Genomic DNA, 24,693 nt, shown 5'->3' on the forward strand with positions numbered 1-24,693 from the left:
AGGGAAGTCGGCAAGACGTGACGACGCCTCCTGACCTCTGCTGCCATCTGTGGCAGAGCCGCGAACTCTGCCTCCCCTCGCCTCGGGGTGAAGATGAGCCCCATGGAATCCAACCCTTACTCTCACGGATTTCGAGCGCTTCCATTAAGCGGAATAACCTCTCTCACCGCAATAACCTCAACAAGTTTAATGAATCCGCTGGGAAAGAAAAGTTTATAAAAAGCATTACGAAGGGCCTAGGCATCAAAACAAACACCGATGAGTAAAACTGTGAATGACATCATCCTTGGGTATGCCACCTTCCTAAATCTCACGCACCTCAGCGATCCAAAGGCGACTCTAAAGAGAAATGATAAGGTACTTACTATGGTGACCGGGAAGCGGTCGTATTAAGCGTGGGCGAGCGTGGGGTACGAAATTCGGCATTATTTGATAGAGGTCTTGAATGGCAAAGCGTCAGCGAAGCACCAAAGAATCAGATTTTCTGGAATAATTAATCTAGGAAATAAGTGATGAGGAGGCTGGGGCGAAGGTGCGGGCGGGCGGTTAGCACTGCTTCCCTCCCACCCACGCCGTATGGTGGTGTCGGTACTGCACTTCGCAGCACTCGGGGGTAGTGGCACTTGGGCCTGCCTTGAAGAAGACGGCCAAGAACGTTCGTTGCCGCCCTGTCGCAGAAGAAGAAGCCGAAGAAGATACTTCTTGGATACGCCCCTCTGGAAACTCCTTACTAGGCACAGGGCTGTGATACGTTTTTTCTTTTTTCTTTAACTAAATGGTGCTGTGGAGTGTGAAGGCCGTTGAGATGAAGGTAGAGTTGAAGGTGATGTGACTGATATGAATGAGGACACAAAATTCGATATGAATTACATGAAACCTCTGGTGAAATAGTGATCCCAAACATTTGGCATTTTTAGAACTTTGGAGCAAAAGATGAACACGTTTCGAAGCAGTGGAAAATGAAGTGAAAACAAAATATATTGGTTTGGGTCATAAAAAATCTGATTTATTAGCCAAAGTGTGATAGTAAACAATCACTGACGAAGTCTAATTGCGTGGCTTTTAACAAAACAAACTTTAATTACAACTTACCTTATAAGAAAAAAAATTTTTTTTTTTTAAGCGAGCTTATTTATCAGCGACTACTGTGTAAGAATACCCGTTAGACAAATCGGCTTCCCAGAAAAAATGACGCAAAACGAGAGCACTTTCAGAAGTTCCTGAGCGCCTGCTCAGAGCGGGCAGATCTAGTTCACAAACTGGCACGTGCGACAGGATCATCCAGTTCACGTGCTCCGCGCCAAGTCCTAGGAGGAGGAGGAGGAGGAGTAGGGCTCGACCTCCGCCTTGTAGCACGCTGGCTGAAGAATAAAGACTTCTGGGTGAATTCTGTGTGCATTTACATAAACAATCGATAAGGATATTGTTTTTTCATCCGCGGTAAGAAAGCCCTTTTCATGTCTGTGGCTCACTGGTGATTTCAACGCAGATGAAGTAGTAAGCATGTGCCAAAGCGCTCTCTTCTTTTTCCAAATCTCGTCGGAAGCCCGCTGAGGGCTAAGTGATATGCTGGCCTCTGTACAAACCACCTCTTCCTGTGCCTCGTCTTCTTTGGCAACAGCACAATCCTTCACTATCGCCACGTAAGTAATGAGAATAATGCATTACGTAGATTTGTCCATCGGGTCGTTTCCGTGGGTTCGCCAGGTTCCCAAAGATTGACTCATGAGTAGTTAAATAGAAATTGATGATACTGACTTCTAGCCCGTTCCACTGTGGAATCCATTTCTCATCAGAGTAAGGAATGGAAATGTGAGAAAGAATTGTCGCCTAAAGCATAAGTTACTAGGTGTATTGTTTTCAGTGAAAAGGAATTTTTATGGATTTTAATTTAAGTATTAAATATATGTGTATTTCGAATTAAACGATTGTATTGCAAAAGAACTAAACATTATCTCATAAGATAAGGAATTCTTCTGTCCTCAATCCTTGCATGTTTTATTAATGCAAGGTAACACCATGCATAAAAAATAACAATAACCGCTGCATCAACCGCATTAATTAGATGTAGCCATTACTTTTAAAGACACTTATATAAAAGATGGTTTCTTCTTAAAGAATTAATAATAATAATAATAATAATAATAATAATAATAATAATAATAATAATAATAATAATAATAATAATAATAATAATAATAATAATACAAGTAAGTAAAAGGAAAGTTAGTTATCCCTCTCGTAAAATATAAATAGATTGTATTTCTAATCCGAAGATTAAAATATTCTTATCTGGTTAGTATGAGAAACAATATGTTAACATACTGCAAACTTATAGTGTAATTTGTTAGTAAATTGTTACTTTAAAGTTTTTCTGTAGCAGACCTATTATGTATTTTTTCAAGTATTTTTGACCGGACAAATTATTTGGTCTATATCACTATACTATCATATAAGTTTCTTTTCCACTTGTAAAAAATTGTGACTTGACTTTATTAACGTCAAGTTATCAATTTAATATTGTAGTTTATGTTTGAAAGTACTAAAGTTAAAAATAAGCAAGGTACGTCTAAAAAAACTAGCGGCATAAAGTTAACTAAAAATTACTGAAAGACCACAGACAATAGACACAAAAATCAGCAAAAAAGGTGGACAGAATCTGTAAAATTAAGCAGGCTTAAAACAATTAAGTAGAAAAGTAGCTAAACACAAGGTAACTGTGCATTGGTCACCATCATTTTCACCCAGAGGACGATCTGTATATTCTGATAATAAGAATAAATAATGTGACAACAATCTTTCACTGAGCTACAAAATTGTGAGAGTTTCATTCAAAATTAGGTTTCAACCTCATGTTAATGCCTTAAAAAGTCGTGAAAAATTTTTCTGTATAGAAACACTGATTGTGAAATATGCAATATGAGGGGAATAACAAAAGGAGAAAAATTCAAATGTTAACATCATGAATATCGCTGTTGATAAAAAAAAAATTAAAGAAGTAGAGAAATTAGATTCATCTGAAAGCTGAAAGATGAATGAACGTAACTAACTATACCATGCATAGTTTCGAAGTTTTATTTGCATTCTCTCTCTCTCTCTCTCTCTCTCTCTCTCTCTCTCTCTCTCTCTCTCTCTCTCTCTCTCTCTCTCTCTCTCTCCTATTCATAAGAAAATATCACTTTAACCAATTTGTATTTCCTCTCTAACTTTACACAAGGCCATCTATATTTCTGGTCTGGAATGGGCTTAAATGTTTCCATTTTTGAAATACTAGAAAGTAATCTCAAGATCTGTGTTGCTATCTCTACCTTTGTCTGTTTGTCTGCGCCTCTTTAAGTGTGCCAAAAATAGTTTTCTAAAAACGACTACTAGAAAAAAAGGAGAAAAAGAAAATAAAAAGTGAGCCATCATTCAGGAGTGGTGAGTGAGTCGAGCAAGTTTTTGTGAGCCTTCCTCGGCATCTCCTGAAGATGCACCATGCAATGCAAGAACAGACGGAAAAGCCCACTAGACCTTATGCAGACTCGATATGAGAGATGGAGGGAATTTTTATGGGTTCTCTGTGACTCAACTAACTCCTTGTAGGAAGGTGACTGATGTTTGACTGATGCCGAAGAATGGAAAAAAATCATCATTTTATACAATAATCCATCTTTACTCATATTTCTAAAATACTAATTTTGGTTAATAAGGAATGGTAAAAACTACCTGGAAAAGTATTACACGTATATAGAAGAGGCAGCCTAGAGGAAAGAACACCAGACATGAAATAAAAGAGCTGATTTTCCAATAGCACAAAATATTTCCAAGGGCCCAGCAATTCTAAACCTTTCATACCTATGCATTCATTTCCGTAAGAGGCATGGAATTCAACTTTAGTAACAACAAAATAACAATCATGTAATCCTGTGAAAATCCGTATCGTTTATATCGCTCAGTGGTGTTCCTATGTAGTTCTATTCTAGTCAGGATACAGGATTTAACTTACTTTCTGATGGTTGTAAAAAAAGAAATTCAACATTTTGTGTGTGTAAGAATAATGAAGTCAATGCTTGTAGTTATTTTTAATAGATATTGCATTTTTCCATATTATTTCAACGGGAAATAGATAGGTAGATTAAGCTAAAAAAAAAAGCATAATGCGCTATCGTTCCGAGAGCGCCCCCCCCCCCCCCATCTCTTCTCTCATCTCTCTCTCGCTCTCTCTCCTCTCTCATCTCTCTCTCCCCTATATATATATATATATATTACCATCTATATATATATATATATATATTCTATATTAATATATATATATTAGTATATACATATATATATATATATATATATATATATATATATATATATATATATATATAAAGATTTTATTGAATTCCATGGCTTTTTCATTGTTGATCAACTTATTAATTTGACAACAATCAAAAAGCCATAGAATTCAACAAAATCTGCGTACAAGAAAAATTTTGCTTCAAAAGCACACACACACACACACACACACACACACACACACATATATATATTGTATATATACGTATATATACATATATATACATCGCGTGTGAATTATTTATGTATTTAAGGGGCAGACCAACGAGATATAAAAAGTCGTTTGAGAAAATGGAATTTTCATGATAATCACACCTTCCTTGAAACTTATTGTTCAAGGACATAGAATAACACATATAGGACCCCGTTATCATCATATGTTGGAAGACCACATATGTATACGTCATCTTTCCGTACCTTCCTTTCACTGAGCGCTAAAGAGATAACACCGTAACGTTCTCAGTCTGTCCTCCTGCATATCTCTCTCTCTCTCTAAATATATATAAATATATATATATATGTATATATATATATATATATATATATATATATATATTATATATATATATATATATATAAATTCGAAATAGCAACCGCACCACTGGACCCTGCATTCACCATTACAAAAGAATAACAATTACTAAAAATCACAACTTGAAAACCCCCCTCATTTCCTATAAAGAGAGAGAGAGAGAGAGAGAGAGAGAGAGAGAGAGAGAGAGAGAGGTAATCATGTCAAACAAGGCGAAGGAGTCATTCGTCAGTATAACATTACACGGTCCAGGAATGTGGTTGAGAGGGAGGGCAGCAGACCTCTACAATTGGCGAGGTGAACGGGAAAAAGGGACAGGTGAAATCTTTTCATAAAAAGGCCACATATCAAACGCCGTGTGCTCCTTCTACTCCCTGATAGTATCTAGATTGAACGACAAAAGCCATAAAGGAGGGGAACCCAAAAGAGGAGTAACAAGGGTCAAAATTCAGAAATAATGCGGGAGAGGGAGAAGAATTGAGAAGAATTATTTTCAGCAGCTTTTCTAAAATTGCGTTTAATGATGGGAGACGATAAGCGTAGGTAAATACTTGATGGAACAATATTACTGTTTGTCGTCTTTACATTTCGTTTGTTCTCTTATTTTAATTCAGGCATTATCTGAACTAAAAAAAATAAATTCAAAGTCAGTGTACATATTACAAAGTGTTGAATACAAAACCGTAGAATGAGAAATAAGTTAAAATATGGGAATATGCACATCATGTTATGTGATATGCCCATTTATTACGCATATCGAGAGAGACAGCGAAGCCCTAAGATACTTTTCAATTTATCTTCCGTAATTTTCATCTATTGATATATAATTATTTCAACAGGAAATATCCTTCTTTCGGATAAAATCTAGATTACTATTTTCGAATTGCATTATTGATAAATTTTTGCGGAGAATTTATAATGAATAAAAAATCTTATTTTACCCCTTATGGAAAACCTGACTGAGTGGGCTACGCAGATAACGAAACGTGGATGGTAATGAGGGACAAAAGAAACGACAGTGAAAAATAAAGAATAAAAAATAATATTCCCCAAATATTTTCATTAATTCTTGAATAAAAGTGAGACAACTGGACTTCAAATACAATACTGATCTCACTAACGCAATAGGATGTAAAACCACATTTTAAACTAATAAAAATAATAATAATAATAATCGATAATAACGATGATATACTGCTGAAGGCAATGTAAATTCCTTAAAGGCAAAAACGTGAGCATCCTCTTCTTACTTGAATGACTATGCTATCTAATGCATTTTATACATGAATATATCTAATCCATTGTATACCAGAGTCAATAGCGATGTACGTCATAAACGAAGTTCCAGGATCAAGTCCGTTCGTGCAAGATTTAATAACTGAAAACTGGAAATCTATTTCATTCATCTTTTTTCAAGCCAACAACATCAAGTTTATATATATATATATATATATATATATATATAATATATATATATATATATATATTATATATATATATATACACACGTACACACACACACACACACACACATATATATATATATACATATATATATATATATATATATATATATATATATATATATATATATATATATATATATAGTATATGTGCAACACCGGTCGGTACAAAAAACTTTATTCATCTGACCATAGCTTTTGAAGCTATTTATGAAACAAAAACAGTATTAGGAAGAGAAAGGTGGTAATTTCGTTTAACTGAGATTAAAAAGTAAAAAAGAAAATTGGAGGAGTCACAAAAAAACAGCAACAACAATATTTACAATGTTACAAAGGACACGATAAATAGAACGCTTGTAGAAAAAAAAAGGACGAGCCATATAGGGATTTACAAGGCAATACAAAATAGAAGGCAGGGTTGCACTACTGATAATCAGAGTCTGACCTGCTGCCGCTGAATTGAACGGCTGACAAAAAAGGGGGAAAAACTTGTAGTGAGAGAGAGAGAAAAAAACTCGTTGCATCTGTCTGTCAGGGAACGTTATAACTTTTCTCTCTTAAGTGCCGACTTCCGCCTCTCGAAAAAAAAATAAAAAAGATGGCTACGGAGAAGGGAAGGATATACTCGGAGATTTATTGACACATCCGAAAGAATTACTCATGTGGTGGCTGGTATTATGGCTCTTGACATTATGAAATTTATAACACTGTCTTGTGTGTAAGATATATATATATATATATATATATATATATATATATATATATATATATATATATATATATATATGTGATATATATGATTATATATATATGTATATATATATGTATATAATAACTATTATATACTAATATATCATATATACACTATATATACGTGTGTGTGTTTATGTATGATGTTATACGGACACGACATTTTGATACCTTTCATAATATCAAGAGCCATAATATCCTCGCCCGCGTTAGTAATTCTTTCTTTCAATATATCTATGAGCATATCCTTCACTTCTCTGCATATGTATGTATACACACACATACACACACACACATATATACATATATATATATATATATAGATATATATATATATATATATATATTATATATATAATCAGGATAAACAGGATTTAAATATTTTAGGTCAATGTTATCACTGATGATTTTATTGAACTCTATCTACGAGATAATCTTTATCGACCTTTACCATTAGTGGTATGATAAGAGATCGCAATAAAAACGTTGATACTACTACTACTACTACAGCTGCTGCTGCTAGTAGTGTAACTGGACCAATATGTAAATGAACATTTGTGGTATTATGGTCGGATAAAGGCTACCTAGAAAACTCTCAACGGTCAACAGCTAAATCTCTCTCTCTCTCTCTCTCTCTCTCGTCTCTCTCTCTTTCTCTCTCTCTCTCTATACATATACATATATATTACTATATATATATATATATATATATATATATATATATATATATATATGTATATATTATATATATATATATATATATATATATATATATATATATATATATATATATATATATATATAGCGTGTAATGAGTAAACAAATGATTACTTAATATTGGGTAGTTAAGATGACCATTTTTGTGCATATGATATAATTAACTTATTATACCATCGACTGCAGAGCCTCCAAAGGAGAATATTTTCTACGATTATTGGAACGAAACCAGTTAGATTTTATTGAACTTCGTAAAACGTACTCATGGCCAAGCTGTATAAGTTTTATTTTCGGGGGAGTTTGGAGACATGAACTGAATTTGTTGTAAAAATAACACCTGTTAACAGAGAGGTGTTCCATGAACAGTCAGTCAGTTTTTTTTCTTACAGGTCATCACTGAGTTATTAAAGAGAACAGAAAATAAATCAACAAAGCGGTATGGTTCTGCTCCATAACAGATTTGCTACACAAAATTCCTTTTTTTATTATAAATATATATGACAGAAAAACTTGGAGCTTAAGCAACATAGACAATAGTGCTAAAAATGTTGAAACAATGTTTCTTTGATAAATATCGGATTTTCTTGCTGGTTCCAGTCAATTTTACTAAATAAAATAAGAAACCAACTATGGAAGAAGACCTATCATTCATAAACGTTACAATGACTGCAAGCATTTTAATTTAAAAGCAACGTCCTTGGTTTCATATATAAGACCCATTACAGTGAATGGATTGCATAAAATGCAAAAATCTGGGTTAGGAGCAAAAGTTTGATTCAAATCATATCTTTTCGAAATACCAGTCCTTATATGTAACACTCATAATATACAGGCACTGGCTAACATCTGCTCAGAAAAAGCCTCCTCGATTTCTTAACATATTTTCGCCCTTCAAGATATTAATATCTAGTGAACTGAATTTAAGTTGCTAGACTTTCCTAAATTACATCTACTGAGATTGCATCTCTTTCCTCTCAGCGAAAGACAGTTCTCATAGCTAGATGTCAAGTTTATAGATGACTGTTAATGCACGACATTGTTTTCGTTTTTATGACAATTTTGGTGCTTATTTAGGCATATACTCATTTGGTTACTGATCTGGGTTTTCTTCTCGATTTTTTCTATTCTGTGAAACTTTGCTTTGCAAGTTAATGGAATTCTCAGATAGTTTCATATGGATGTCTTCTTCTTAAAAAAATAATAATAGCAAGGTAAAACGGATTATGACACTGACGAATAAGTTTCTTAGATGATAAGTACATAATAAATCCAAATGAATTTTCAAAGAGAACGCATATTATCCATAATTTGAATTTGGTCACAGAAAGCATTCGATTAAATCATTTACAATTTCATGTTTCCGTAGCAAATTGGAAGTTGAAAACAACAGGACAAAAAAAGATGGATGCAAAATAACCCTATTAATGTAATTTGCAGCGATTATTTTTTATACAAAAATAACATCATATCAGTCAAAACAATATTAAACCTCTTCTCTTGCAAAGATGAGAGTGGCATTGCTGACCTTATATCGCCACGGAATTCGACTCAATTACGCTTATTTCCAAATTGAAAGTAATACTAAATATACACTCGAATTACCTCGCAATTCACTTGAGGTGGCTTTCTTATTTTGATCACAAATGAAATGACGCGATTTTATCAAAACTGTTATTATTTCGGGTCGTAACTGATTAGGCGTAATAATCTTTTTCTTCCCGAAATCATTACGTGAGATTGAGGTGACTCTTGGCTTAAAGAACTCCCCTTAAGACAGCATCATGTACTGAGGCGAGCATCTGCATTCACATCAGTTTTCTTCTCGATTTTTTCTATTCTGTGAAACTTTGTTTTGCAAGTTAATGGAATTCTCAGATAGTTTCTTATGGATGTCTACTTCTTAAAAAAATTAATAATAATAGCAAGGTAAAACAGATTATGACACTGAATAATCAGTTTCTTAGATGATAAATACATAATAAATCCAAATGAAATTTTAAAGAGAATGCATATTATCCATAATTTGAATTTGGTCACAGAAAGCATTCGATTAAATCATTTACAATTTCATGTTTCCGTAGCAAATTGGTAGCAGTGGTTTCAGAATACCAAAAGGGCTTCAGAAATGGCAGAGGTAGTCAAAGTAGCTATAGAAGTTGTAGACGGAAAAGGAAGAATGAGAATGAAAAGTATAAGCAGTGAAATATGCCGCACTGTGGTAGAGGCATAGTTGAAAAAGACCGCCTAAACATAAGGAAATGTCGAAAGAGGCGCATTAGCAAAGGAATCGATAAAGTAAATGACTTTCAGCGCAAGTCAGTTTCGGCAACGAGTGAAAACGTCTCTGGAAGACAATGCTTAAGACGTCCTCATTGAGAGGAACAAAAGAAACATCAATTCGCCGCTCGTTCTCACATTCAGTAGGAAAGAAACACCGACGACTTTTTTTTTCTTCTTTATTTTAGAAAGTTTCGAACCAAGTAGTTGCTGTTTTTATTGCTGTTGACACAGCCACCTTCGGGCACATCCTTTTCCGCACTCTATGCCGTAACCCTTCAAACACCACTCTCTCATAAGTTAAGTATATCTTAGTTTTACCAGACCACTGAGCTGATTAACAGCTCTCCGACGGCTGGCCCGAAGGATTAGATATTTTGACGTAACTAGGAACCAATTGGTTACCTAGCAACGGGACCTGCAGCTTACTGTGGGATCCGAACCACATTATATCGAGAAATTAATTTCTATCAACAGAAATAAATTCCTCTGGTTCCGCGTTGGCCGAGCAGAGAATCGAACTTAGGACCACCGGATTAGTAGCCGAGCAGGAAATCCACTCGTCCAACGTAGAACTTACCACTCTCTCATAACTGATCCATATCTTGGAATGTATGAGTATCTGGATGTCATTGATTGACTAACTGACTGATTTCATATTACGAACAGCCGTTGCGGTCGCCGAAAAAACTGAAGATAAAAAGTCTTACAAATTTCGCATAAAACACAAATTTCAAAACTACTTAAAAATCTACAAATACATCCTAAGTAAACGAAATTACGATGGGTTTCATCATTTTTTATTTTTTGGATATAACTAGTGGGTCTGGACCATTCCCATATGGATTACCCTTCTTGGGCTACTAAATGCAGACATTATCCTCAAAGTAGTGTCTTTCTCTTTAGATATTACGAGGCCACTTAATGATATTCACGGTCAGTAAAGAAAAACATGGTGCTTAATAAACAATTATATTCTTGGAATTATTTCCTACTTTGATACAAAATTATGTAAAAAAAAAAAAAGTTCTTGTGATGGTTGCATACATTGTTTACCACAGTTTTGGCCGTAAAACAAATTTACAGTACGAAGAACAGAAGAATAATCATATCTAGGGTTTTAGACAAAGACGTGTAAATATACCTGGCTTTTGATCTTGTAGGAAGGATCGCTAAAGACTTAAATAAAAGAGTAATCTCTGAATATTGATTGATTCCATTATTCAAGGTTAGGTCAATATTTAATTTCCTTCCTATCAACGGCAAAGTCAAGCATATTGTTGGTCTAAAACCATAATACTGTATATGAATCCCTTTGCATACCAGTGATAGATACTTATATTATTACTTTTCATTATCTCTTATACACTAACACTTTGACGGTCAAAATTATAGTAAACTTTATGTTACGGAACCAACAGGCATTTGTAACATGGTGGTATATCGTAATAGATAATAATTTGAACAAACATATTAATTCTTGAATAGAATGCAAAAGTGAAACTCGGTAACTGCTTACAACAGCAACAACAGTAATGACGACAACATTAATCCTTAATTATAAAAACAAATCATTAGTGCCACTAACAATAACAATAAGAATTATAATAATCAAAATATAAATTTGAGGAAAGTCCCCCTGATCATCAGATTAAATCAATAACGATAAAAGTAAACAAAAATATCAAGGTTCATCGCACAATTACAGATAAATAACAGACAAAGCACCGAGGGCGAGTTCTCGAAACATGTTCAGCAACCACAATGAGTAATTCTGGTAATCGAACGCACAGTAACATTATTCCGCGGCCAACGTTCAGAGGAGGAAGCGCGCATCCGGGATGGGTACGAGGCGGGGAAAAGAAAAAAGTAGGGGTTTGGGAGTTCAGAACTGGGAAGGGAAAATGTAATGGAGCCAAGTCTCGCGTACGTACATGTGTGCTCCTCTAGACAAATACGCACGTTGATTATACATGCACACACACACACACACACATATATAATATATATATATATATAATATATATATTATATAATATATAATATATATATTATATATATATATATATATATATAATTGTCGTTACAATCAATCAATTGCTTTAGTGGAATCAAATGAGTATCCTGAAGAAATGTTCTTAACGCTGGAGTTTTCTCCGATTCTCATGCGTCAGTTTTTAAAAAGAAATACATAAATTTCTCCAGAAACTGACGCATGAGAATCGGGAAAAAAAAAAACTGCCTTTAAAAAGTATAAGAGAAAAACTATGCCTAAAATGTATGTACACACAAACAATATATATATATATATATATATATATATAATTATATATATATATATATATATATATATATATATATATATATATATATATATATATATATATATATATATACATATATGTAGTAATTCATTTCCTCTGGTCAACACAACGCTCACGGCCACAATTATACCTCAATTGATGAAACGTGGAAAAGCCTCTTTGTAGAAAAACTTCCTTACATCAGCCGCTATATACACCTACCCAGGAGGCTCACCAGCACCGTGCCGAACCCCCTACATATAATACGCCACGGAAATACACCTGTCTGTCTATTAATCTCTGTATACTGTTTTTAATTTTTTTATTTTGCAATTACATGGTGAGTGTGTTTTCCTTATTTTTAAAGGTGAAGTTAAGAAATAAATGTGAAAAGTTCACTTTCGTATTGAACAAGTAAAAAATGCGCCGAAGTTGCTATGGCGAATCGAGTTTTCTGTACAACTAAAAATACTGTATGATACTCTCAGCTACGCCATATGAAACACTTTCAGCCACGGCTCGGTCGTAACCTGTGTTTTTGGCTGCTATAGCGATTCCAGATGCACGATCATGGCTAAATTTAACCTTAAATAAAATAAACACTATTAAAGCTACAAGGTTTCAATTTGGTATGTGTGATGATTAGAGGGTGGATGATCAACTTAGCAATTTGCAGCCCTCTAGCCTCCGTAGGATTTACGATATGAGGCCTGACAGATAAGGTGCCGACGGACAGACAGAGCCATCTCACTAGTTTTCTTTTACAGAGAACTAAACTGTTTCCAGAGCACACCTTTTGATTATATTCACATTGTTCGTTGGAAGAAAAGACAGATAAAACTAAAGATACGTTATAATTTATATTATATATTGACAGAAGATTTGACACAAATCACAAAGTATACCCGAATGCATGAAAACACTTAAAAAAACTGAAATCATATCTTCGCTAACTTTACAATATAAAAAAAATTAAAAATGTTAAACGGTCCTCTAACTATAAGTCTTTTGTAAAAGTAAAAATACCAAGAACTGAAACGACGTTACTAACCTTCAAATCAGAAATAACTTTGAGAAATCCATACGATTTTTCAAAGGGTACAATAATTTTTCATCTTTCTGTACAAGGACACATAGCTTAAAGAGATGGGTTAAAATCTCAAAGAAGAGTTTTAAAATATAACTAATTCTATAAAAAAAAGACCATTTCAATAAAATCTTTGCCATTAAATCCTATGACTGTCAGCAAACTAATCTTGAGAGAAAAAAAAAACCAAGAATTTATATAAAATAAATGTGGCTAATAATTTGTTCGAAATGAATGTCGAGTCTATACATTCATAAACAGCGCAAACACACACAAGTACATATACATTACTAAGACTGAATGTAACAGGAACGCATCCCTTTTTAATTCACGAATTGGCACTTAGTTAAGTTGGGAGATGGAACACCATAGAGTTTCAGACTTTAGTTATAAAAATTCGAATGTCTATAGTTATAATTTTTAAGTGTTAGGTAAGGACGTACACAATATAAATAGCAAATAATGTTTCAGCCTCGAAAATGAAACATTCAAGAGTAAATAGATGCCCAAGGATGGAAACAATGTAATCTGGGACGTACACACACCTTTAGTAGATTCACATCAACCGTGCATTTGATGTCTAGGCCCGTCCCTTAAGACACTCCTGATTGGCTGCTCATAAGCCAATCACAGGTAAAGAACCTCTCAGTCTCTCGAGAGAGTTCACATAGGCAGGATGTATGTTTCACCTCTCTTGAGGGATACAGCTTTCAAACGTATTCCTCATGAGAGGTGGAACATACATCGTGCCTATTTGAATTCTCGAGAGCGACTGAGAGTTTCCAGCCCTGTGATTGGCTTATCAGCAGCCAATCATGAGCGTCGTAAGGGACGGGCCTAGACGTCAAATGCACGGTTGATGTGAATCTACTATAGTAAGTACACACACCTTCAAGGGTTATGTCGCCCCGGAGAGTTGGCGAGTAAGAAGTGTAAGTAAGTAAAGGAACCGCGCCCACCGGAACACGTCGCTCCAAGGAATGCATTAAGTCAATTATACGGTCACACGGGTTAACGCGGCCAACAAGGCGACAGCAGCGCCCATTGAGAAATCTCTCTCTCTCTCTCTCTCTCTCTCTCTCTCTCTCTCTCTCTCTCATTTAGAACTGCACATTAGGTACCTAAATGACTGTGGTGCTAGCATTTTAAAAGCCGTCTTTTTTCTCTCTCTGTTTCTGTCTCTCATTCTACACTGCGCATTAGCAAACTAAATTACAGTAGTTGCCAGCATTTTAAGACCTCTTTCGGAGTCTGATCATTTGTGGGTTAGGTATATTAGTCGTGTGTGAAAATGTGTTCACACCAGGTGTTGAACAGACGACCGAACGGTCACTTCCTCTTTTTGCGGGTTAGAGTTACCCTTCGTTTTTTCATTCACCTGTTTGGTACTGACATCGTTATTTTGTAAACTTCCATATTCCGGCTTAATATAGCTTTATGCCTTTCCGAATGTCATTTTCATATACGTATATATATATATATATATATATATATATATATATATATATATATATATATATATATAAATACACACACACATACACACACACACACACTCACATATATATATATATATATATATATATATATATATATATATATATATATATAGATATATAGATACAGAGATAGAGAGAGAGAGGAGAGAGAGAGAGAGAGAGAGAGTGACGAAGGTTAATTTTCACAATGCATGCCACCCGAGGTAAGGGATTTTAGCATGTACCCGATACCTACGTGAAAGAAGCTTTCAGAGCTGTGTGAGAAAGGCCGCAAGGCGTTCTTAAAAGCAACCAGGAATAGAAGCTAATTTGTTATTATCTTACCTACAGCATAACTTATCGCACGACCAGTCTTCAACATATATTTACAGCTACCTTGTGCACACAAACATGCAGACACAGCTACACAAGCAGAAGCACAATCACGCAGGCAAAGGCCCTGAAACAGGTTGGATGTTTTAGTTAATTCCTATAAAAAAGTAAAATTTGGATATTGAAAAGAAGGTGGCCCATACTGAGATTCCTTTGCTGAGATGATTAGTCACTGAATTATAACGTAGGGTGAGAATGGCTACAAGAGAAAATTGACAGCATACGAAATGATACAGTAAAAAGGTCACCGAGAGTAAAAAAATTCTAATTAGGATCTGAGGAGGACTTGGTCGCGTGGAGAAAATGGATGAGGGTAGGAGAAGAGGGGCGAGTGATGAGGACGTCATTGGAAGACGGATGAGAGAGAAATCCAAAAAGCGCTGGATGTTAGGGGTGCCATTGCCGGTGGTCGCTGAAACGTGAAGGCTTTATAATTTATTAACAAGCTTAAAAAATGAGTGCAAAGTAGGGACTCGACATGATGGTAATGAAATTCGGAGCGGACGCAACTAATACTCGGCACAAGCTGTTTACCCTATATACAATATAATTAAATAATACACTTGACTAGTGGCGTGTTTTCTCTGAAGCTACTACTATATATATACATATATATATATATATATATATATATATATATATATATATATATATATATATACGTATATACTACATACATACATACATACATACATACATACATACATACATACATACATGCATGCATACATACATACATACATACATACAAAACATTTCCGATCACGAATAATAGATATTATAAGTGAAATCAGGATAAGCAATACGTCAAATTCTATGTCAGTTCACTAAAGATGTTTAGATTTTTAACATCGCAGACCTTTTCAAACAAATTTACAAATTAAATAATATAGTTAAGTAAGTATAATATACGCAGTCTATAACCAAACAGTTATCGATGTTCATGTAACAAACAAATATGCATACAATGACTTCAAAGTGTAAGTGACTTAGCACCGGGAAATAATGCAATATGCACGTGAGTGCACGATAATATTTTTTGCAACAAAAAATGACACACTACTTGATGACAATCTTACATATATTCACTACATTTCTATCCCCGCGTTTCGACGTGTAGCAAATGATCTGACGCTGAAAGCCGCTGCGACTGCAGGGGGCCAATTGCTCCCTCTGGAGTATCAAATAGATAAAAGAGCGCGAGTATGTGATAACAGTCCTTACGAGGACTATCTATCTTATCATCACCACAGCGGGCGATAAGAGAAACGAAAAGGAGGGCCCAGAAGAACAGAGATGAATTGACACTTGATTAAAGAGGTGTGGATCATGGGGTGAATAATGACGATAACAGGACAGAAAACAAAATTAGCTGTAACATCATGATAAGAGAACTGTCGATTGTGATGATAAAGAACTACAACTTAAAAAGTTCCGTAAAAAAAAAAAAAAAAAAAAAAAAAACATTCAACATACTTCAAAAGACGTAAAGATAATATCGTTGATTAAAACACAACGACAATATCAATTTCTCGATAAAAAGTATATACGACTTCATGAAATTTACCTGTAACGGAGAATGTATAAAAAAATTTCACAGACGCTAATACCGTTTAGTAAAAATTAATGCATAATATAGAGAAATAAAAATGATTCCGTTTGCCTCTTTAATTCACGAGATTTCCCCCAAGGGAGAAAATTATACTGCTCTTCCTAAAAGAGTTTCTTACACCATCGTTTATAAAACAACAGATAGAAAGTAAGATGAGGGTATTCACATGTAAACTCATTACTTAAAGCCATTTGCGTGTTCTAGTTATGAGTAGAATAAGACCCGTCACAATTAGTTTTAAAGTACGATTCATATATATTATTGACTTTAAAATCCGACACTCTGGACGTGGAGCCGGGACATCTAGCCATCCACTTGTGACGACAGTCAAAGATTTTATAAGGCTCTTGTTTCCAGAGAAGCCCTATAACAGCCCTCCAAAAAATGAAATCCTTAAGCATGTTACATATTACATATAGCATCTAAAATTAATCCCCATTCAGGGAAACACTTCAACCAAATTGTCAACCTGAAGGGGACCCCAAGTCATCAACTGTGAGGCCAAGAGTTTAATCTCGGTAGTTAAAACCATAATATACAACCCCATCTAGGTCAACTACCTGCAAAGCAAAATGATCTTTTTTATTTTCTTTTGTTAGATCTTATGCGATTTCAATTTCCAGTGACATATCTGAAGCAGAACCAAAACCTTTCACTTGAAGTCTTCAACTTAACAACGAAAATTTACAAAACAAAGGCTTCCTGGCTCTCTGCCACTAACAATAAAACTTCCTAACCATATTTCATGTCTCTGACCAACTTTTTATAACATAATGTATGAAATCCACCTACCCGTGCATTCAGAACTGGATACTTCGACATGCGGCCATATCCCTTTCGGATTCTATCTCGACGGACAGGTTTTCTGATCATCTTTGGGCCATATTCCTTCACTCGAAAATTTAGAAGACATTTTGAAACTATCTGAAACCGAAAATCATTGCATCAGGTTATCTATCCGTAACATCAAAATTTAAGGAAATTCCTTTCATTTCTACTGATTAAAAATTTCGGGTCATCCGTAATAATAGTGCCCAGGCCATTTTTTAGGCAAATCATGAAAAATCTTTAGATAGTTGCGTTTCAGTGTTTTAGGAAGGTTACTTTTTTTCTTAATCCCCAGGGACTAATTATGGTCACAAAACGTTTCCTACGCAATAATTCAAAATTTTTTAGAAGGGGTCTTCATAATCATAATAACATAAAACAAATTTCCGAATGAAATTTTCCCTTCTATATGGATCCCAAAATTCTCAAATATAAACGATGTAGAACGAGAATCAATGAAACGCGTACTACATCAAACTATTTCCGCTATTATACACAAAATAACAGCGATTAAGAAACCAGTATCCTAAATGGATTGTTTTTGGGGGTAATTTCTAATGACAGAAAACAAAAGAAACCCAAATAATAATAATAATAATAATAATAATAATAATAATAATAATAATAATAATAATAATAATAAATGACTGACACTGTAGCGGTTACTACTTCTACTATTACTAATATTATCAATATAATAATAATGAATAATAATAACAGACTAAATTTTTCGGAACAAAATATTCCTCATCATCATCATCATCTCGACCAAAGATTTTTGGAAACTGCTGACGTTCCTGACTTCTCCAGAAAAAAGGTTAATGACTTTTCAAGTATCTGCAGAGTAAATAGGACCCCGATTTCTTTCTGACTTTTTTCTCTTCTTTTTTTCGGTGAATCAATAGGTCATCGGATTTAGTGTCGGCAAATATCTTCGCAAGTTAATGAAAACGAAGACGAGGGAGAGAGAAAGAAAAAAGAATGTCTTCATTATAATGTGATTTCCATCTCTCATCTCCTGGACAGACAAAACGAGATAAATCAGTCTATTTTAGGAACTACAGAGATTGGGACGAAATGTTTTAGACATCATAGACTGGAACTGTGTGTAGCTTCAAGCTTGTCATTACCAGGACCAGTACAACGACAGTTTTGTACATCTGCAGACGTTAAGCTTTTACATCCTTGGTCAATTACATTACTACACATAAAACTGGTAATTATACACACATACACACACGTGTATATATATGCATACATATATAATAATATAATTATATACTTAAAATATATTATATATTATAATATATATATCTTATATTATATATATACTTATTATATATATATATATTATATAGTATATATATATATATTGTATATTATATGATATATAGAATATAGATTATATATATATATATAGTTATTATACAATATTATACGATTATATTAATATATATAGCTATGTAATATATATATATATATAATTTGTATATATATATATCTATATATATATATAATAGTATAATATATATATATAGAATATTATATAATATATATTATATATTACTAGCATACCATCACACAAGGTATGAATAATCTGCTCAGGAACAAATAATTCATTAAGAACAATATACTCCACGTCAACGACTTCAGAACTAATACACGCAAGCTAGATATAATCCTGTACATCTCAATTATTCATTGGTCTCTACCAAAATATAAGACTTAGCTATTCACTTGGTCTATATTTGAACTCATTTTCTCAATATTAACTTCATTTTGAATTTACAGGAAAAATGGTGCTTTTTTTTCTAAGACTAATTTAAAATACTCGCCTTCATTATTTTGTGCAGAACCTAGGAGCAATGGAAATCGAGCATGTTGCCTACTTGAGCATTTAGACGAAGGAATGCGTAAACGGATAACGTTTGTGAAGCCAGAATCGAATTTCAATTCCCTCTCCCCCACCTCTATCTCTAAAGACGATTCATGTTCTAAAAAAAAAAAAAAAAAAAAAAAAAAAAACGTACCCAAAGGAATGGAGTCCAGAGCAGGAACGCCTTGTTTACTCCCAGGCCACACCACAGATTTCAGGAAAAATAAATAGACGTAAGATGTAGCCTGGAGAGTGCTATGGAGGAAAATATGTCCTTTTGGACTAGCAAGATGAAGAATACGAAAAACAAAAACAGCAAAAATCAATTAAAATTAACCATAGAGCCTCTTTGAACCTAACATAATTACACTTCTCGAAAAGACTCCTATCGTTTCCAACTATCCCACGAGTATACGGAGCAAAAAAGAGGAAGTTTTACAAATGATTCTCGTGAAAAACATATAGCAGATCGTGCTCATAAATTCTTAATTGCATGAATACTTTCAGTGGATTAATTAGGAAGGAAATATACCAAAGGAACGCGAAGGAAATATACCAAAGGAACGCGAAGCACGATTTATCACACATCCCCCCTCCCCCAAAAATAAAAACTGGCAATAATGTGATTCCATTCTTTGCCTTTAGTGAAAGGGGTAAAATAACAAAGCAAAGTAAAATAACACTTCTAAAGTATTACTTGAGTCAACAGCCAGAAACGAAAGACTTTTATATTTCACATACATCTAAATCAATTTAGATGTAATACGAAGCATAACGAAATAACAAGAGAGAAAAGAAAACTAAGAAATCAACTTTTTCGTACCGCTGAGGCTGGACTACATACTTAACACTTGCAAGTGAAGGGAGGCGAGGGTAATCCGAAAGGGGTGTCGCATAAGTGATAGCGTTCTACAAAAAAACGTATGAAAAAAGGAAAGAGCAACGAGTCCAGCACGCCGTTCATTACGACAATAATTGAAGCTAATTACAGCTGAGTTTAATTATTGGGGCCAACACTTAAAAACCCCCTATGAGTAGCAGTCATGTATAATTGCGGTTAGCGGTTACTTAATCGCTTAGGAGATATTATACTACTAAGTGACCATTTCGTAACTGACCTCAGGAGAGAGAGATGAGACGGAAAGAGAGAACGAGAGAGAGAGAAGAGAGAGAGAGAGAGAGAGAGATGCAAAAATGTCTTAAAAGCGGTTTGCATAAATATTTGGTTCTTTTATATATGCGTGTGCTTCCATTACCAAATTATGCAAATGGCAGTCTATTCGTATTTTAAATTTTTACACATTACACTATAAACATGCGAATGTTTACTTTATGTTTCACTTCAACTCTATTATTTAAACTGCTGATCATTCAGTAGCAACTCCAAATTGTGATTATAAGATGACATACAAGTTAGTTTCATTTCCACGATATAGGTATAAAAGAGAATAACAAATCAAGTCTGAATGGGGTGTAAAATTAATGAAACTACTGAGAGCAAGGAAAACTTGTACGATGGGTATTTTCTCGCCACATAACTGGGTAATTCCAGGTTATTTCCCTTAAAGCTTCGTGTTTCTTAACAAGTAATAAAAAGGGACTCAGTTTATAGGTAATGAAGAAGAATTTCTATTTATATTGCATATCACGAGAAACCCTGAAAAAGTCCTAAAGATTAGTTCGGTTTCAAATGCAAGCTAGCAATTGACAACACTGCAGAAGCAAAATACAAAGAGGAATATACTACATTCTAAACTGAGATGCGCAGTAGGCAGGAGATTTTAACAGTAATGAACACATATAAAACTATAAGCACATACACACATTATATATATATATATATATATATATATATATATATATATATATATATCTATATCTATATATATATATATATATATATATATATATATATATATATATATATATACATACATCGAGCTACAAATATATACATACTAACTAACGACGACATTACACGGGCGGTATATTCCCTAACTGTAAGCGAGTACCGGCCCTTCCCTGAAAAAACGGGACGCCATATCTTATAAACCACAGAATCTTCTCGAATAATACTCTCATTATGTTTCCAACACCCAATTACTAACGAATTAACCTAACGTGACCTAACCTAGGGGGATGGCAAAAAAAAAAAAAAAAAAAAAAAAAAACGGGGCTGGTGCAATACTACTATACATCTCGGGAATTTACACACAGATACGATACTATCGCTGGTTGCAAGATAAATGTGGTCACCAAAAATATCTGGACGCCATCGACACGCACACCTTTAATCATCCGAGGGGCAGGATGTGGGACTAGTAACCTAACCAAAAACAAGGTTGTTGATTACTGGAAGAGCAGCAGGAGCCACCTCACTCGATGAAAAAGTTGTCGATGAAAAAAAGAAGACATTACCTCTATCAGAGGTTTTTGCAATATGAATAAAGCGGCAAGTGACTACAAAACACATGTTCACTGCCTTATTTCGGTGATTTCCACAAAATGCTGAACAGGAGAGAATAATATGATTTGTTTCCCATTATCTTAAAGGAGCAAATATGTGACGTTGCTGGCCTCATAGGGAGATCGTCATCACCCCTTTAATTCGAAATTTCCTCCCAACAAGGGGTCCACAACCATCCAATACTACTCTCTTGTGCATCATGTAAAGGCGTAGCAGTATCCTAAGCCAATGACACTTCCTAGGCCAGTGAGTACTAAATATCATTTGTTTTGATTGTTAGGGAAATGGTTTATATGCTTGTCGGTGAATATATATACTATATATATATATATATATATATATATATATATATATATATATACATACACACACACACACACACATATATATATATATATATATATAATATATATATATATGTATATATCTGTACTTGTGTGTGTGTGCACACTTAGTATACATGGATTGGTATGCATGTAAAATGACAGAGGGGCACGCACACAATATGGCAGTAAATACCCTTCTTCTCCCAGTACTAGAAAACAGTGCCCGAAAGCAACATGTGTTTGACGTCTCCTCTCAATTCGCTCATTCAAATCTGGGACTCGACGTCTCTGTCTCGCCTGATTTCTCCGTCATAGAGACGGCTCTCCCTCAGTGTCTCTGTCAGTTACGTCTCCTCCTCAATAGCTTTGTTTGTTAATAGAATATCCGATGACATTCTCTCCCAGTCTTGCATAGCGATGAACCAACATGGCTCTTTCAGCGTGTGTGCGTTCGTGCGCGCGCATGTTGGTGAATGAGTCTCCTTTTGCGTGTGGGTAGCGAACACAATAGGAGGGAGAACTCATCTCATCTACGGATCGCGGGTACACTTGTCACACAGCCATGACACTTCAACAGGCAGCGAACACTCAATAAAATGCACCAGTCATGCTCGGGTACCACCACCACCACCAAAAGAGGCATACGTAATAATAATAATAATAATAATAATAATAATAATAATAATAATAATAGTGGTTGTAGCGGTAAAATAATAAAAGATTGCAAAACCCCTATATACTAATAAATCACTAATTCTTTTTTTTTAAAAGACTGTATTATTTGTTCGATATTTGCATTGCTTATCAGTTAAAAAAAAAGGTCCCCAAAAACAATTCTAAAACCAATGCACATAAATACCTCAACACGCAACAAGTTTAATCTAGCATACATTTCTAACAAGCCTAGTATATATATATGCGTGTGTGTGTGTGTATGGGTGTATATATATATATATACATATAAGAGAGAGAGAGAAAAAGTGTATAATATATGCATATATATGATATATATATATATGTATATATATATATATATATATATATATATATATATATATATATATATTATATATATATATATATATATATATATATATATATATATATATGAGAGTGAGAGAGAGAGAGAGAGAGAGGAGAAGAGAGAGAGAGAGGATACTATCATTAACTAAATACTGAATAACAACAGACACACCCAACCGAAAACGCTTACATTGCTTTAAACTTTTAAAGCGGCTTCAGCAGCTTAAACAGAAAATTCTTCAGCACATTGGCAATGGGCTTTCCATATTGTACAATTCTAAAATATCAAAGGACTCTAATTCTGACATTTCCGCCATATCTTATGCCATATCTCTAAGCCCTCTTTCTCTTGAAAAATATTACACACATACACAAACACACACATACAATATATACACATGTATTATACGTATATTCGCATTATCTATCTATATATCTATGAATATATATACATATATATAATATATATATATTTATCTATATATTATACATATAAATTTCAATAACTATATCGTAAAGCACTCTTTTATTCCAGGGAGAACCTTATTTACCTGTCTGCCTTCATCCGTTTTCAGGTATAACTAGCTAGCATACCTCTATTCGTTAAGCACAATCACTTGTATTATACGCGCTCACCCCTCACATCATCCAAACAATGAAGCTTTTTCCAAACGGAAGCAGCTACTGGAGACGATAAAGGGTATATTTCGCTACTGCAATTTACATGTTAATCTCCAGGTATGTGTGGTGTAAGCTTGCGTGTCTGTCTGTCTGTCTATCTATATAAAGCACATATAGCAAGTGTAGTTTAAAAATGAACGTTGCCTTGGAATATCGCTCAGAAGCGAAAACCAGAAACACAAATACGTATCTACATAACATTTATGATTTTAGGCTGTTGTAATTGCCGGGAAAGGAGGGTGATGAAGGGGGCCGGGAATGGGGGAGGGAGGGAGAGGTAGGAATTATGGAAATAGTCTGGACGATGATCAGAGAAATTGGCCCGAGCAGCCAATTACTCCCCGGCAGAAAATTGCGAAATGGCCCGAGAAATAAAAATAGGTTAGGAGAAAATCAACAGGTTATAATTATTCCATTTATAAATGTAAATAATCGTTAAAAACAATTACCAGGGCCATTGCCTCGTTAATGCTCGCTAATTACTCGGTCGTTTAAAGCTTACCTATTTACATAAAACCAATTATTTGCAAGCTGTAGTGACGTGATCCGTGCAC

The 24,693-nt window shown here is 34.2% G+C and overlaps 1 protein-coding gene across 1 annotated transcript in view; it reads left to right on the forward strand.

Moving 5' to 3' along the window:
- Positions 1 to 357: 357 nt before the first annotated feature.
- LOC135198814 (uncharacterized) overlaps positions 358 to 24,693 on the forward strand; it is a 125,818-nt gene continuing 101,482 nt past the window's right edge. The window contains exon 1 of the mRNA XM_064226781.1: positions 358 to 1,643. Within this exon, the coding sequence (XP_064082851.1) occupies positions 1,567 to 1,643 (77 nt within the window). The 5' untranslated portion in view covers positions 358 to 1,566. The remainder of the gene's footprint in view (positions 1,644 to 24,693) is intronic.

This window comes from Macrobrachium nipponense, chromosome 22, assembly GCF_015104395.2.
Source record: "Macrobrachium nipponense isolate FS-2020 chromosome 22, ASM1510439v2, whole genome shotgun sequence".
NCBI lineage: Eukaryota > Metazoa > Arthropoda > Malacostraca > Decapoda > Palaemonidae > Macrobrachium > Macrobrachium nipponense.